General features: G+C 42.3%; 1 protein-coding gene across 2 annotated transcripts in view; it reads left to right on the forward strand.

Moving 5' to 3' along the window:
* The window catches only part of SH3RF2 (SH3 domain containing ring finger 2), a 149,825-nt gene that overhangs the window by 69,576 nt on the left and 63,113 nt on the right, over positions 1-17,136 (forward strand). For both annotated transcript variants that reach the window (XM_010850456.1, XM_010850455.1), the window contains exons 4-5: positions 472-567; positions 10,032-10,355. In XM_010850456.1, coding sequence (XP_010848758.1) covers positions 472-567; positions 10,032-10,355 — 420 coding nt within the window. The remainder of the gene's footprint in view (positions 1-471; positions 568-10,031; positions 10,356-17,136) is intronic.

Consider the following 17,136-nt stretch of genomic DNA (forward strand, 5'->3'; position numbering starts at 1 on the left):
CTACAAATCTCAATATAACCTTTGATAATAAAAACTTGAATAAAGAGCCATTTTATGTTTGATACATTAAAAATGGAACACGTTCTGAAAAGTGCTCAAAATCAGAATACAATGCATCCTTCCTTTTGCTAAGTCTGTCTCCCTATGTCTTCCATGTTTTCTCATCAGATTAATTCAAATGAAAAGCCCTGATTCTACAGGTGATGGAAAATTAGAGATATTTCCAAGTTTTCTTAATGGATTTCCTTGATACTCCAGATTATTTCTACTCCTCTTTTGGTCTTAGTGACCCAAATACTGCCCTTAATGGAGCAAAGAGTATTTTAGCAGAGAGATTTTGTAAATAGATTATGAAAGAGTTACCTTACTTGCACCTTACACCATCTGAGATTCCAAGTTGATCTCCATGAAAAGCTTTCCCTCCCAGAAAACTGAGAGTAAATGTTAACCAGGAGACTTTCTCTCTTTCAGGATGATATCATCACTGTGATCAGCCGAGTGGATGAGAACTGGGCAGAAGGCAAGTTGGGAGATAAAGTCGGTATCTTCCCAATCTTGTTTGTAGAGGTACGTGACTATCAAATCTACATCTGAAGCAAGGTTAGAATTATACATGGACTACAGTGATGCCTGAGAGCAATTTCTATTTGATATGAGGCTTATTTCAGAACTAACTAAAGTCTTGAAAGAAAAGATGCTAGTCCATAATACCCATTTCTGAACTTCTCTGGTGGTTCAGTGGTTAAGACTCCATGATTCCAATGCAGGGGGCACAGGTTTGATCCCTGGTCCAGGAACTAGTGTCCCATATGCCATGCTGTGAGGCCAAAAACAATTTTTTTATTACAAAATACCCATTTCTGGCAAAAGTGTGGGAATATAGGCCTTTTCATTCTGCTGATGGGAGTACAAATCACTGTCATCTCTCATCTCCAGACTCAAATTCTTATCAAGGATATGGAAAAGGGACATCTCCTGTGAGTCATGAATTCCACACCTGAGAGTTGATTATAAGAAAATAATAAAACAAATGTGCTAAGAAGTATGTACAAAATGTGCAAAAATGTTTATCATAGCATTGTGCAACTGGTAAAAAGTCAGAATAAGGATTTAGTTTTTTTTTAATTATGGTGATGGAAAAATACAAGCCCATTAAAAAAAAATGTTAAAAGGTAATACTCAATATCAGGGAGTATCTGGTATTATGGAAAGATGTTTGTGATTATTTTTCAGTTCAGTTAGTTCAGTAGCTCAGTCGTGTCCAACTCTTTGCAGCCCTATGGACTGCAATACACCAGGCTTCCCTGTCCATCACCAACTCCCAGAGCTTGCTCAAACTCATATCCATTGACTAGGTGATGCCATCCAACCATCTCATCTTCTGTCATCCCCTTCTCCTCCTGCCTTCAATCTTTCCCAGCATCAGGGACTTTTCCAAGGAGTCAGTTCTTTGCATCAGGTGACCAAAGTATTGGAGCTTCAGCTTCAGCATCAGCCCTTCCAATGAATATTCAGAACTGATTTGCTTTAGGATGGACTGGTTGGATCTCCTTGCAGCCCAAGGGACTCTCAAGAGTCTTCTCCAACACCACAGTTCAAAAGCATCAATTCTTCGGTGCTCAGATTTCTTTACGTCCAATTCTCACATCCATACATGACCACTGGAAAAACCATAGCTTTGATTAGACAGACCTTTGTCAGCAAAATAATGTCTCTGCTTTTTAATATGCTGTCTAGGTTTGTCATAGAAGAAACCAAGGAGCAAGCATCTTTTAATTTCATGGTTGCAGTCACCATCTGCAGTAATTTTGGAGCCCAAGAAAATAAAGTCTGTCACTGTTTCCATTGTTTCTCCATCTATGTGCCATGAAGTGATGGGACTGGATGCCATGATCTTCGTTTTCTGAATGTTGAGCTTTAAGCCAACTTTTCAGTCTCCTCTTTCACTTTCGTTAAGAGGCTCTTCAGTTCTTCTTCGCTTTCTGCCATAAGGGTGGTGTCATCTGCATATCTGAGGTTATTGATATTTCTCTCAGAAATCTTGATTCCAGCTTTATCCAGTCCAACATTTCACATGATGTACTCTGCATATAAGTTAAATAAGCAAGGTGACATTATATAGCCTTGACGTACTCCGTTCCCAGTTTGGAACCAGTCCATTTTTCCATGTACGGTTCTAACTGTTACTTCTTGACCTATGTACAGACTTCTCAGGAGGCAGGTAAAGTGGTCTGGTATTCTCATCTCTTTAAAAATTTTCCACAGTTTGTTGTGGTCCATACAGTCAAAGGCTTTGGCATAGTTAGTGAAGCAGAAGTAGATGCTTTTCTGGAACTCTCTTGCTTTTTTGATGATCCAGCAGATGTTGGCAATTTGATCTCTGGTTCCTCTGCCATTTCTAAATCCAGCTTGAACATCTGGAAGTTCTTGGTTCATGTACTGTTGAAGCCTGGCTTGGAGAATTTTGAGCATTACTTTGCTAGCATGTGAGATTAGTGCAATTGTGTGGTAGATTGAACTTTCTTTGGCATTGCCTTTCTTTGGGATTGGAATGAAAACTGACCTTTTCCAGTCCTGTGGCCACTGCTGAGGTTCCAAATTTGCTGGCATATTGAGTGCAGCACTTTAATAGCATCATCTTTTAGGATTTGAAATAGCTCAGCTGGAATTCCATCACCTCCACTAGCTTTGTTCGTAGTGATGCTTCCTAAGGCCCACTTGACTCCATGCTCCAGGATGTCTGGCTCTAGGTGAGTGATTCCACCATCATGATTATCTGGGTCATGAAGATCTTTTTTGTTTAGTTCTTCTGTGTATTCTTGCCACCTCTTCCTAATATCTTCTGCTTCTGTAGACCCATATCATTTCTCTCCTTTATTGTGCCCATCTTTGCATGAAATGTTCCCTTGGCATCTCTCATTTTCTTGAAGAGATCTCTAGTCTTTCCCATTCTATCATTTTCCTCTATTTCTTTACACGGATCACTTAGGATTGTTAACTAAAATAAATTTTAATGCCTGTAGAATTTCAGATTTAGTAAATGAAGTTCTAGAGTTCTGTTTCTCAACAATGTGACTGTGACTATAATTAATGTTAACAAATTGTATACTTAAAGATGATGATTATGGTAAATTTGCTATGTATTTTTTTCACCACAATTTTTAAAAAACAAAGTAACTGCATGAAAGTAGCTTTATAAATGTGTGTGTGTGTGTGCATAAATGGATAAAGGACTGGAAGAATATGTACCAAGATATTAACAGTGGTGATCACCAGATGGTGCGATTCTAAATGATTTTCATTTTCTTCTCCCACCCTGTATTTTGTAAATCTTCAGAAATTAGCACATATTACTTCTATTTTTTTAAATCTACTTTAAAAGAAAGAAAGAACACCTGTTAGGTTATCTCCCTGTTTCTCCAGATAATATATCATCTATAGCCTCTAACCCTCTAGCTGTCAGCCTCACCCCAGCTTGAAGCAGGTTATCACAAATTTTAAAGGGAGACTTCATTGTTTAACTACATTTGTTGAGTGCTTACCAAGCACAAAGCTTTAAAAGTGAGCAGTGCCGAGCTATAAAAGAACTAAAAGGTGTACTCTTGGCCCTTTAGGAGGGTGGGGTGAAACAAAACAGAGGCAGAGTTGCAGAGAAGGAACCATTATTTCCATATGAAGAGCCAGAGCAGGTTGTGAAGTGAGTGCCCATAACACAGCCCAGTTGTTGAGGTTCCCTCTATGCCACCCCCTACTCAATCTGTATGGAAGGAAGGAAAGATGGAAGGGAAGGAAAGAGGAAGGGCCCAGAGAGGCTGGGCCTCCTACTCTCACCACCAGATGATAGTGCTTTTTCTCCTGTTGAAGCTCCATCCAGGTATATCCACCCAGTTCTCTACTTGTTCAATTTCACTCATTTTATGAGACTCAGCTAGAAACCTATTTTTCCATAAAATTCCAGTAACTAGTTGGAACATTCAGCTGTCTCTTTCTTCTCTGAACACCTACCTGATGAATATGTGGATTGTACTTCACAGGCTAGCCCAACACAGAGCAGATACTTTGTTTAAAAAAATAATTTTAGCTTCACAAGCAAATGAATGAAAAAATATTTGGGAAGTGTTCCAACTGGCTGGGGAAAAAAACTCAGAGAACCATCCTTTCAACATGACCTCGTCCCTCATCCTAAATATATATTCAATCATTCAACTAATTTTTCACTGAATGCCTTCCATGCCAGGTCTTGTGCTAAGTTCTAGTGATACAAGTCAGATATGGGTCCCTAATTTCAAGGACTGTAAGGTGAGACATTAATAAGTAATTATAAGTGTGATGAATGATGCAAAATGTGAAGGAGAGGGAATTACTGGGGGGAGGAAGGTATGATGTGCAACTTACTTGAGTAGGGTGTTGGCAGATGCCTTGTAAGCCAAGATCTGACAAATGATTAGGAGTTGTTTAGATAAGAATGGAGGGAAAAGAGTTTTGGGGACTGGAGGTAATATGTGCAAATGTCCTGCAGGATAAGGAAGTGTATTAGCCTCCAAAGAACCAAAAAATACTAGAGCTGGAGCTTAGAGAGTAAGAGAGAGACAGGAAAACAAAGCCAGGGAAACAAATGGGAACCAGACCAGAGGGGACCCTGTAAACCTTCCTGCATTAGTCAGGATGAGCCAAGTTATGCCATGGTAATAAACAGCCCCCGTATCTCAGTGGCTTCACAAGAAAAATTATATCCAATCCATATCACTTGCTCACCACACAATGGTGAGAGGCGGTGCTCACATAGTCATTGAGGAACCCTGCAGGATGATCAGGGCCATCTTAAAGCTATGCCAGCTGGAACACATGGACTTCCTAGGTTTCATGGCAGGGGAAGAGTAAAAAAGAGGGAGTTGTATACCAGCGAAAGCCTCAGCTCTGTGACATTTGTCACTCCTACTCATAGTTCATTGGCCTGAACGAGTCACATAGTCCCTTCTGTCCTGAAACCAGCTGAGAAGTATAGGGGACCACATGGAATATTTGCTGAGTATTCCTGCCATATCGTAAGAAGTTTGAACTTGACCTAGAAATCAGTGGACATGACTGAAATATTTAAAATGAGGCAGTGACTCCATCAGATTTGGGTTTCTTTTTTGATTATTATTTTTACTTCTTGGCTGTGCTGGGCCTTTGGTGCTGCACATGGGCTTTCTCTAGCTGCGGAGAGAGGGGCTTCTCACTGTGGTGGCTTCTCTTGTTGGGGAGCACAGGATCTAGCCCCACAGACTTCACTTGTTGCTTCATGTGGACTGGGAGTTGCAGCTCATGGGTTCTAGAGCACAGGCTCAGTAGTTCTGGCACATGGGCTTGGTTGCTCCATGGCATGAGGAATCCTCCCAGACCAGGGATCAAACCAAGTGCCCTGCATTGGCAGGTGGATTCTTTACCCACCTGGGAAGTCCATATTGGGGTTTCTTAAAGATTGCTCTGAATGCAGTGGGAAAAATGATTTGAGGAGGAGGGATTAAAAAAAAAAAAAACAGAAAGATCGTCTGAGCTACTCCATCACTCAGTTAGAAAATGACTGTGGCTTTGACTAGTATACTGGAAACAAGTGGACAGATTCCAGGACCTTTTAGTAGGTAGATCCACAGGAGCGGGGGACAAGGGAGACGAAATGGTCAAGGATAAAACCCCACTTTTGGCTTTGTGTGCCTAGGTCAGTGGTAGGGCCATCTGCTGGATGAAGCAACACTTGGTGAAGAGGAGCAGTTATGATGTTTAGGAGATGATGGTTGTATCTCCAAGGACAGAGATCAGCTACAATTAATCTCTGTGCTGAGCTGAGTTTCTCAGTCAGGTCCGACTCTTTGCAACCCCATGGACTGTAGTCCACCAGGCTCCTCTCTTCATGGGATTCTCTAGGCAAGAATACTAGAGTGGGTTGCCATGCCCTCCTCCAGGGGATTTTCTCAACCCAGTGATAAAACCCAGGTCTCCCTCATCGCAGGCTGATTCTTTACCATCTGAGCCACCAGGGAAGCCCAAGAATACTGGAGTGGTAGCCTATCCCTTCTCCAGGGGAACTTCCCAACCCAGGAATTGAACTGGGGTCTCCTGCATTGTAGATGGACTCTTTACCAGTTGAGCTACCAGGGAAGCCCCTCAACTAATCCCTAGCTGGATGCATAGGAGGTGCTTAAATTTTTGTAGATTAGAGCTTGCATAGTCCCTTGTATTATTTCAAGAAACTTTTTCATCAGTATGGGAAAACAAGGCATCATTGATTTTATTACCCATTTCTGATACCCTTCTTTCCCAAAACGTCTACATTTAATGATTATTCATTTGGATATTCTCCCCACCACTCCACCTCTAAAATTAGCGATTACAAGAACCCTCACAATCATCATCAAACTAGCCATCGCTTCATCTGTTCTTCTAATTGCTAGGAGGGGAAAAGATAATCAAGTGGTTGCTCTAATCTGGGAACCTGGTTTTCAAAAATTACTTAAAATCCAAATTGAGCTTTTTAAAGCAGCACTTAAATGTTGACTCCAGTCATTTCATTAAGACCAGCACTTGCTGAGAACTCTTTGAATAAGTTTTGAACCACCAAGGCCATGCAGAACAACTGGAAGGAAGGAGAGCTTCCTTCTGGGAGCAGCAAGGTGGGGCGTTTTTGGCATCAACAGGATTTTTCTTGTTAATGTATCATTTGACTTATTGAATTGCACCTGGATAAAGGTGCTAAAACAAATGCCGAGCTTATGCCAGTTCTTGTCAGGACTCCTCCTGCGGGGCCTGCCTGGGTCATGTGAACCTCACTCAGCCCAATGAACCTCAAGGATATTGTTTCGAATGAGTGAGTGCAAATTGAAGAGCTCTGCAGTCCTTCCCCAACTAAGCTATTAATCACACTGGCAGAGGGCAGGGAAGACCTACAGTCACATGGGGCTCTTTGTCTGTGTTGCTGATGGAAAACACTCACAGTGTTGCTCACTTAAGGACAGAAAAATTAGATGGAACCAGAAAAAAATATATTTATTTCATTGTGGCTGTGAATGACCAGAAAGAACTTTATTCATTCAGCTCAGAGGGTATATTATCCTTTTCCTGGGGGAACAGTAGCAGGAGGCGTGCTCTGGGGGGACATGAGGCATGGTCCAGGCTTCCACTAGAACTGCCCTAAGTAACTTCAGTAATTTTCCAATTGATCGCTCTCCTTCTGGCCTGACACTTCTGAATAGCAGCCAGAATGAGCTTTTGATGTATTTATTTTTATTTACATACAGTAAAATTTGCTCTTTTAAGGGACTACTTAACCATCGTCTCCCAAGCATCATGATTGCTCCTCATCAGCAAATGTTACTTGATCCAGCAAATGGCTCTACTGCTGACCTAGGCACACAAATCAGAAAGTGGGACATGATGAATAACCACTTCCTCTCCCCGACCCATGCTTCTGTCAGACTCCCAGTCCTGTGGATCTACCTCCTGAAAGGTCCTGAAATCTGTCCACTTGTCTCCAATCTACTAGTCAAAGCCACAGTCATTTTCTAACTAAGTAATGGAGTAGCCTCTTAATAGGTCTTTCTGCTTTTGTGATACATGCAAACAATATAACCACACCACCATCAAGATGTAAAATAGTTCCTACACCTCCCCAGAAATATGAAGGCAGACTGCCCCTTTGAAGTCAGCTCCTTCCCTGACTCCTGCTCCCGGACACCCCACTGATCTGTGCTCTGCCCCTGCAGTTTTCCTTTTCCAGAAGGTCATAGAAATGGAATAGAAAAGAATGTAGCCTCCAGAGTCTGCCTCCCTGCACTTAGCACAGCGCCTCTGAGGTTCGCGCATGTTGTTGGGTGTATATGAAGCTCATCCATTTTTATTGTCAAGTCATATTCCACGGTAGGGATGTGCCAGAGTCAGTTACTCACTCACCAGTTGAAAGACATCGCGGTTGTTTCCAGTTGTTTGGCAGCTAACACTAAAGCAGCTATAAACACTTGCATGCCAGTTTTTGAGTGAGCCTAAGTTTTCATTTCTCTTGGGTAATTACCTAGGAGTGGGACTGCTGGGTCAGATGCTAAGTAAGAAACTGCCAAACCATAGCATGAGGTTTAAATAAAGGCATAAATCAGATCACGTCACCCTTCTACCCCAATCCTGCCAAAGGCTTCCTGTAACACTTAGAATAAACCTGAAGCCTCCCAGCCTGGTGTGATCCAACTCCTGCCTGTCTCCGCGGTCTCCTCTTTACCACCTGCTCCTCGCTCACTCTAGACCATTCTCCTTTCTGATTCTTTCACGTCTTTTTCTCAAACAGTCTGAGCTTGCCCCCTCTTGGGGATTTTTCCACTAGCTTACCCTGCTACCTGGTGTGTTTTTATCCCCATCTTCACATGGCTGGTTCCTTCTTGGCATCCATGTCTTAGCTTGAATGTCACCTTCTCAGCAGGTCTTCCTTGACACCTCACCAAACTCCCCAAATCTGAAGTCGCTTCCTCCCCCTGTCACTCTCTGACATAGCAGAGCATTTATTACTGCCTGAACTTTATTTATTTATTCATTTGGTTGTGCTGGGTCTTGGTGGTGACACATGGATCTTTAGTTTTGGCAGGCAAACTCTCGTTTGCTGCTTATAGGATCTATGAATAGCTCCTATAATATTACCAGGAATGAAACCCATGCCCTCTGCAATGGGAGCAGGAGGTTTTAGCCACTGGACCACCAGGGAAGTCCCTGCCTGATATTTTCTTGTTTAGTTGTTTATGTGCTGGCCTACCATGTATAAATCACCCCTTTTGGGCCTCAACTCTCTTGTCTTTAAAGTAATAATGCCCCTTTCCCACTTGATGATTTTTTTCCCCAACAGTGTAAGCTTCTGGAGGCAGAAACTACATCTTCTTTAAAACTTTCTTTCTCAACTCTTTTAATCATCTTAATCATCTGAACATTTTCATTAATGTTAATGAAAAAACAGTTCTTAAATGAGCAAATTCCCTTTTCCCTCTATGGTTGAATTTCAGAATTAGAATGAGATGTGCAGTTTTAGAGAGCAACTGGTGACAAGCATCATGATGAAGATACTTATAACTGTCCTGGAAAGTTTATTCACACCATCCCCTTTGTCAGCATACTTCTGATTTCTGAAGCACATGAACTCATGGGCTGCTTGAAAGGCAGAGTATTCAAAAAATACAGTACAGTCAGTGGTGGTGCTAGTGCTAGAACTGGCTGAAACTTGATGGCAATGGCTGGTGTTAGGCTTACAGGAATCTTGCTAGACAGTGGTTAAATTGCTAGACAGTGGTAGATATTTACACCACAAATCATGGTAAGGGGGTTGTCTGTTTTTCTGATGTACCAGCACTAAGAGGTATAGAACAAGAGAGAATGGAGATGAGATCAAAGTATATAAAAGAAGTAGTAAAAGATGGCCTTAGCCTTAGATGATCCAGGGTCCTGAATGGATGTACATTCTGGTCAAACTTATCAAATGTGTGAACTTGAGCAAAATATCCACCCATTCTTCCACAAACAGTTATGGAACACACACCCTGGGATACAGCAGAGAACACCCTGCCCTCAAGTAGCTAACAGTCCAGTGAAGGAAAGGAAGGTAAATGATTACAGTGTACAGTGGGAAAGCATGGGGGCTGCAGGAACAATGAGAAGGACAAGCAGTTGCGTCAAGGTTGGGGGAGGGGGCACTCAGGGGGAGCTAGAAGAAAAGGGAAGGGTCTTCCAGGTAAAGGAAGCTGCGATGATGCTGAGAGAGATGGGCAAATCAGAGCAGAGTATCATGGCTTGTTTTAAATTCTTCAGCCCTCAGTAGAGCTGTACCTACGTTGCAAGAGAGTTGTGAGAATTGATTGATACAGTAGAGGGATTGGGACTTATGGATAAAAGACGGAAACTGTCCAAGGAGTGACACCTGAGGTGGTGGCATTGGAGTTGGCTTCAGACCAGCCTGGGTAAGATATAGCTACTCACATGAGGTCAGGATGACTAAATTCTTATTGGATCTTTCATCTTTTCAGCCAAACCTCACCGCAAGACACCTCCTAGAGAAGAACAAAGGCCGTCCATCATCCCGCACGAAAAACCTGTCCCTGGTGTCCTCGCCCTCCAGAGGCAAGGCAACCAGCACACCCACCCTCCGAAGGGGCCCGGGATCCAGGAGGAAGGGGCCCGGCCAGTTCTCCATCACAACAGCCTTGAACACCCTCAACAGGATGGTGCATTCTCCCTCGGGGCGCCACATGGTGGAGATCAGCACCCCAGTGCTCATCAGCTCCAGCAACCCCTCTGTGATCACCCAGCATGTGGAGAAAGCGGATGCCTCTCCCAGCTCCATGGGACAGGTAGGGAACAAACCCCCGGGAGAAGGCCACCCTGGAGTTGGGCAACTGGTCCACACCATGTCACAGGCAATATTGGATACTCAGTACCTGCTAAGCCCTTATAATGCGTTAATGATAACTAATGTCATATGTATTATATGTCAGAGCTGTCTTTACATGATCTCATTTCACCCTTGAAACAGCCTATGAGCTAGGTATTATTATTGTTACCCCTGCTTTACAAATGAAAAGACTGAGCTTTAGAGGCAGGGGGTTGCTTTCCCATGCTAAGAGCCATGGCATGGTTCCTGCCCCTTAGAGAAGATCCCTCCTGAACAGTAATAGCATGTTTTCTGGGATCACAGTCTGACATTCACTGTTTCATCCTCTGGCAATGTGTCAGACATCACATGGAAGGGAAGGAAAAGAAAAAAAGAGAAACTATGGGTTATTGGGTGTTTTCAGGACTAGCTATATACTTTACAAGGCTCAATGAAAAGTGAAAATGCAGGTCAAAAATGATTAAGAATTTCAAGATGGCAACAGCAGAGCATCAAACCAAGTGAAGGGCCCTTTGGAGCAGAGAGCCCCATGTGACTACACATGTCACACACTCATGAAGCCAGTCGTGGTGTTTTCCTATGACACATTTAATAAGATAATATATATAAAGTGCTTAGTGCCATGCCTGGCACATACTGAGTACCCAATAAGCATTAGCTCTTAATACTATTATTATTACTATTACCACTGTTATTATTAAGCCTGGCCCCTGAATTGCCTATTGTAGGGAGATAAGCCAAAAGGCAATCCTGACCACCCGGCCGCACAGACATACTTCTAATAGCATGAGGCTATTTAGGTTGAAGGATGCTTTAAAATATGAAGGACCAGAGGTATGAGGCAAAGTAATTAAGAACTGCATGTCGGGTATTCTGCTATAAACACTCTTTGGAACCATGCAGGTGGCAACTTGAAAGGACAAACCTCAACTTGCAATTTTTTTAAGCTGTAAATCTTGTTTTTAAACATGATTCTCTACCTTGGGATTAAATGACTTAATTGGACTCTAATCCGTTTTTAACAAGACAAGGAGGAGGAGAAAGTCAAGGGCTCCTCAAAGACCTGTGAGCTGGTCTAAAAGGAAAACAATCACTTCCAACAGCACTTCAGACTTTATGCCACTGTCTGCATCTCTAGAGGGCTGGCTGTGGATGTCATTCTGCCCACCACTTGCATCACATACATACTGCACACACATACAGTTACACTCTCCCCTGCTTATACACTCTTCCTTCATTAAAAATCATGAATTTCCTTCACTTCCTATACACACATTCCAAATACTTTTTTACAAGTACACACGCAGTTTGTGCCCAAAGTTCAACACTCCCTATACACACACACACACACACACACACACTCTCCAACATGGGGACCTAGTGACACACTTAAGTGAAAGACTAGCAGAATTTTCTGAAACAATTCTTTCTGTACAGACATAGGTATAGGAAGAACAGCCCACATCCTAGGCTAGCTAGGCTAGGTAGACCTAGGCTAGCTCACTCAGCTACAAGTTAGCTTTCCAAAGGATTTAGCCAAGAGTCACTTTCCATGTGCTTTTTAAATTCTTTTTCCTGGTCAATTTACCTCATAGACAGAGAGGCTAGACCAAAGTAGAGAATCCTAGCAGGATTCCAAACAAGTATTAACTAATAACTAACACTGCTCTCAGTTGTCTCTGACTCTTTGCAACTCCTTGGACTGTAACCTGCCAGGCTCCTCTGTCCATGGAATTTTCCAGGCAAGAATACTGGAGTGGGTTTCCATACCCTCCTCCAGGGGATCTTCCTCACCCAGAAATTGAACCTGCATCTCTTGCATCTCCTGCAGTGGCAGGTGGATTCTTTACCCCTAGTGCCACCTGAGAAGCCCAGGTATTGGGTGGCCAAAAAGTTCCTTCAGGTTTCTGTACCATCTTACGAAAAACCCCAACTGAACTTGTTGATCAATCCAACAGTATTTTTTCTTAATTTTCACAAATGGTGAGAATTCCAAAGTGTAGCTTTGGCATATCCTGTCCCCAAGGAATCACTGCACAGTACTGATAGCCTTTTCTAGATTCAGATGGCGCTGGATTATCAGTATTTCTATGTTTGCCCAGATATTGTCAAAAACACCCTTGTAAAATGTCCCACCTAAGAGCTATATCTAAAGATGAGAAGCAAGTTGAGCCAGTGACAAGGTCTCCTATTTCCTTTGTCTCTAATATCCTTCAGAGCTGTGACTGGATCTGGCTTCTCAAGCCCCTCCTTCCTTCCACACCTCAGCACCATTTATGGTACATAGTCCCTAGTAGGTTCTCAGTAAATCAAGGAATCAAGACATTTGACTTAAACATCTGGGCAGATCGTAGTGACATATACATAGAGAGGGAAGACGGAAGGAGGAATTGTTTTCTATAAGACCACAGGTCATTGTAACTCTTCCAGCCAATAGACATCTGTTGAGTGCTTACAGTGTACTAGTAACCATAGCAAGTCCTAGGTATTCTATACCAAAACAATAAGAACAGCAATAATAATCTCAAACGTTTATTGAAAGTAAAAGGATAGGAAGGAGGGAGGGAGGGGAGGAGAGAAGGAGGGAGGGAAAGAAGGAAGGAAGCACAGGAGGAGGGAGGGGTTTTCTTTGTTGCCAGTCTCCTGAGTGCTGCCCTACATTCTAAAATATGGTAAGAGCCTTTGTAGGAGAGGTATTCTTACCACTTTATAGCAAAGTAATTAAGGCCCCAAAAGAAAAATGGTTTGGCCAAAGTTCATGTAATTAGTGAACAGTAAGAGTCGGTACTGACCCTAGAATCATGTGACTCTGGCTCATAGACTCTTGTCACTCCACTATGCCATCAGCAAAGATGTCATCAGGCAAAACCATTACATCAATGTTGATTATCTTGAAAGTCTTTAGCCTCCCTTTTCTTGCATATCTTCATTCGACTCCCTGTAGACTCCAAGGCCTTCCAGTATTCTCTTCCCTGCCCACCCCTCAGTAAAGAATTTGCCCTAAGCCTTCTGCACCTCAAGAAGGTCTTCATTTAATAGCACTTTGTTCCTTTATGAACTACCAACTGTGCCCATGTTTTATTCACGGCACTGAAGGCAGCAGGAGTAAGTTTTTGTCCCCAAGGAATTCACAGTCTAGCAGGGATATAAAACATAAATGACTGTAGTGGACTTAGAACTTCCTGAAATGAGATGAGGACCCTGTTGGCACCTGCACTGACTTCGGTCACGAAGATACTTGGAATTTTACAACCAAGAACTGTCATAGAGATGGGTATTCCCTTCCCAGTTTTCCCCAAGCCTTTTGGTGATATCAGAAAGTCTCAGTTCGGTGCTGGTCTTTCTGGAACACCCTGTACTAGGGTGCTAATCTCCTTGCATCAGGAAGAGAGAACAAGGTATCAGACTCAGGGCTTCAGCCACCAGTTGCCCATGTCTGAACTTCATAACACTGCATGTTTGTATCATGTTGTTGGATGGTTATCCTCTGTAAGAGATGCCAGTTTTATGTTCACAGAAGTCTATGAAAAATTTTTGCTTTATTAAAATTTTAAAGCTTTTTTTTTTAAAGAACAGTAAGTTAACAAGGTACAGGTGGGAAGTAGATATGGCAAAAATCTATAAAGATGGGAGGCAATATAGTTTAGAAAGCAGAAGTCCAGAGTAATTACATGCAGAACTAAGACATGTGTGAGGTGCTACGGACGCAGAGAAGAGGGCATTCGTTAGCTTCATTCTCCCCATTGTGGCCTTCATACTCTTGAAAACCCAAATCTGATATGCTGCTTCTCCTCCCCAGACCACCAGTGGTTCCCTACAGTCTTCAGAGGCAGTAATACTGCCATTAATTAAGTGGCCACTGAAAATTAGAAACTATAAAACTTCTTCCCTTGCCTCCTCGGAGCAGTTCTCTCAGGGTTACTTGAGATGCTGCTTCGGCCCTAAAAACGTTTGCCAAATAAGATATAACTCTCAAGAAAAAAAGAAAAGAAAGAAGAAACTATAAGAGATGATGTACAGACATTATGTCTGTTCTCACAACTCTTCAGAGTAGGTGTTCATATGCCCATTTTACCAAACAGCCCAAACTACGGGACAGAAAAATTTGGAAACTTTTTCAAAGCCTTAAAGCTGGAAAGACCCAGGATTTGAGGGCAGACCTGTGCTCTCTCTCCTAAATAGTTAAGGGCATTCCAGACGCTCCCTGATCTGACTATTGTCTTCCAGCCTCCCCACTTCTCCCCTATACGTGCACACATGACCATGCAGACCTGCATGCTAAGTCACTTCAGTCGTGTCCAACTCTTTGCAACCTTCTGGACTTAGCCTGTCAGGCTTCTCTGTCCATGGGATTCTCCAGGCAAGAATACTGGAGTGGGTTGCCATGCCCTCCTCCAGGGGATCTTCCTGACCTATGGGTCAAATTCAAGTCTCTTACGTCTCCTGCATTGGCAGGCGGGTTCTTTACCACTAGTGCCACCGGGAAACCCACACATGAGCACACACACAAAAGTTGCCGTGATCTCCTCAACATTCATGAGCACAGTAGATACTGGGCCACCTCTTGGCTTTTTGTCCTTCTACCCAGCATAGTGCCTGCATTATTCTGAGCAATGAATAATGTCTATGAAATAAATAAATGTTGCTCCTCCTAGAATTTATTTTTGGTGCAATTGCTTGTCACAAATACATCCATACCCCAACCCCTGTATGCATACTATTTGTTCAAGGAAACTTCTGCCACTCCTCTTCTGCAGAATTCATTTTTCCCGTGTTCACATCAGATTGTCTACAGTTGTGTTCTCTGTGCTGGAAGAACCTCATATATATCTTAAAGGTTCACCAGATTGAAAACTTCTTAGGGGCAGAATTGGAGTTTTATTCATTTCTGTTGCTGTTGACATTCCAAAACCCCAATAAGTTTTCTAAGAGCATATTTTGCCTCAAGAATCAAAAACAAAGACAGAGGCCTCTGATTTACTTAAATATCGGGTTGGCCAAAAAGTTCATTCAGGGAACTTTTGCCAATCCAGTAACTACCAATCCCCTTCCACTCTTCTGATTACCCAGAAAACAAGAGGTAAGACAGAGAGGGGAAGGCAGGTCACTGAAATCATTCCTTATTGTGCGATTCCCACACCCAGGCCTCCTCCATCCCATCCCAGGCTGATAACGGCAAGTCTAAGCATCTTTTCCCTGGCTCCTGGGAAGATGAGCTGTTGTGCACCTTAGGGAATTCTGAGGTCTATAAAGCTGACTCTCCTTTTGATCTAATATCTGAAATATCCTGAATGAAGCAGTCTCTGGGAGCTTTAACTCTAAGTCCAGATCTCCTATGTCCCTTTGTCTCCACCTTTTGGAGAAGTCTCCCTACCCGAATTTCTGGTACTCAGGATGGCCATGAGAGGTGCTTTTTACTGAGTAGTAAGATCTTTTTTTTTCTCTGGACACAGTCTCAGTGCTAATGTATGTTTAAGATTCTTAGCTAATCCTCCATCTAAGGTAATTTACAGAAATAAGCTTAACCCTATGTTTATATTCTTATTTTGGTATCTCCCAATATAAATTTATTTTGTCTTTAAAATGTTCACACAGCAAATCCCTACTTGCTAATGATGCTGTTGGAGCTCTCTTGAACTGGCCAAACTGGCTACAAAGAATCATGGGTGGAAGGTGGGGAGGCTTCATTAAATGGACACTTGGCCCCTCAAACTGTTCTATATGATGTCTTCATTATCTGTCCCAAAGTACCATCTATGGAACATAACAGGTGCTTGAGATATCTGTATTAAATTGTCAAGAGCACACCCCTTGGGTGAAGACAGCCTCTTAAACTGTGCTCATACATTATCAGTTAATGCCTTAGCAGAACTTCCCTGGCAGACATCTGAAAACAAACAAACAAAAAAAGACCCAGAGTAGAACCAGAGGGCCTCTGCCACCCTCTGCTTTGCCAGATCCCCGGGTAAAGAGCAGTTAGGAGCCACCTAGAAAAGCAGTGTCACGTAGGGGAAACCCCTCCAGCCTTAGACCCAGACACCTCTCCCCCATCGCAGTGAGACTTCAGACAAGTCAGGAGCCGCTCTAAGCTTCATTCAGTTTCCATCAAGAAAATAGGACGAACCCCTACCTCACAAAGTTGTTGGGAAAATCAAAAGATGTAAAATGGATATAAAATGTTTGGCTTCCATTTTTATTACTATCAAAAATGTTAGCAGTCAAAATTTCTTAGTAGTTAGTTGCTAGATTTCTCTTAAATCACTCTCCTGTAAATTTTTGGAACTTTTCTGTAACAGGAAATTTCAAAAATATACAAAAGTTAAAAAAAGAACACAATGAACCCTCCTGTATATATCACCCTGTTTCAGCAATTATCTACTCCTGGATCAATCTTATTTCAGCCGTATCCCCACTCATGAGCCTTCTCCCTCATCAATTGTTTTAAAGCAAAACTCAGATATCTTATTATTTCATCCGTACACATCTCAGCGTCTCTTTTAAAATATCAGTATTTTTCCCTAAAAGTTTAACACAAGCACAATCCCGTTATCACAATAAGTTCTTTAAAGCATTATTCAGCCCATGTTCCAATTTCTATATTTGCTTTATACATTTTTTTTTTTTTACAAGATGGTTTGTTTCAATGGCATCTAAATGATGTAAACTCCTTGCATTGGGTTGATGTGTCTGTTAGATTTCTTTTATTCTACAGGTCCTCTTGCTTTCATCCTCTCTCTCTC

This window comes from Bison bison, unplaced genomic scaffold (assembly GCF_000754665.1).
Source record: "Bison bison bison isolate TAMUID 2011002044 unplaced genomic scaffold, Bison_UMD1.0 scf7180017864291, whole genome shotgun sequence".
Classification (NCBI taxonomy): domain Eukaryota; kingdom Metazoa; phylum Chordata; class Mammalia; order Artiodactyla; family Bovidae; genus Bison; species Bison bison.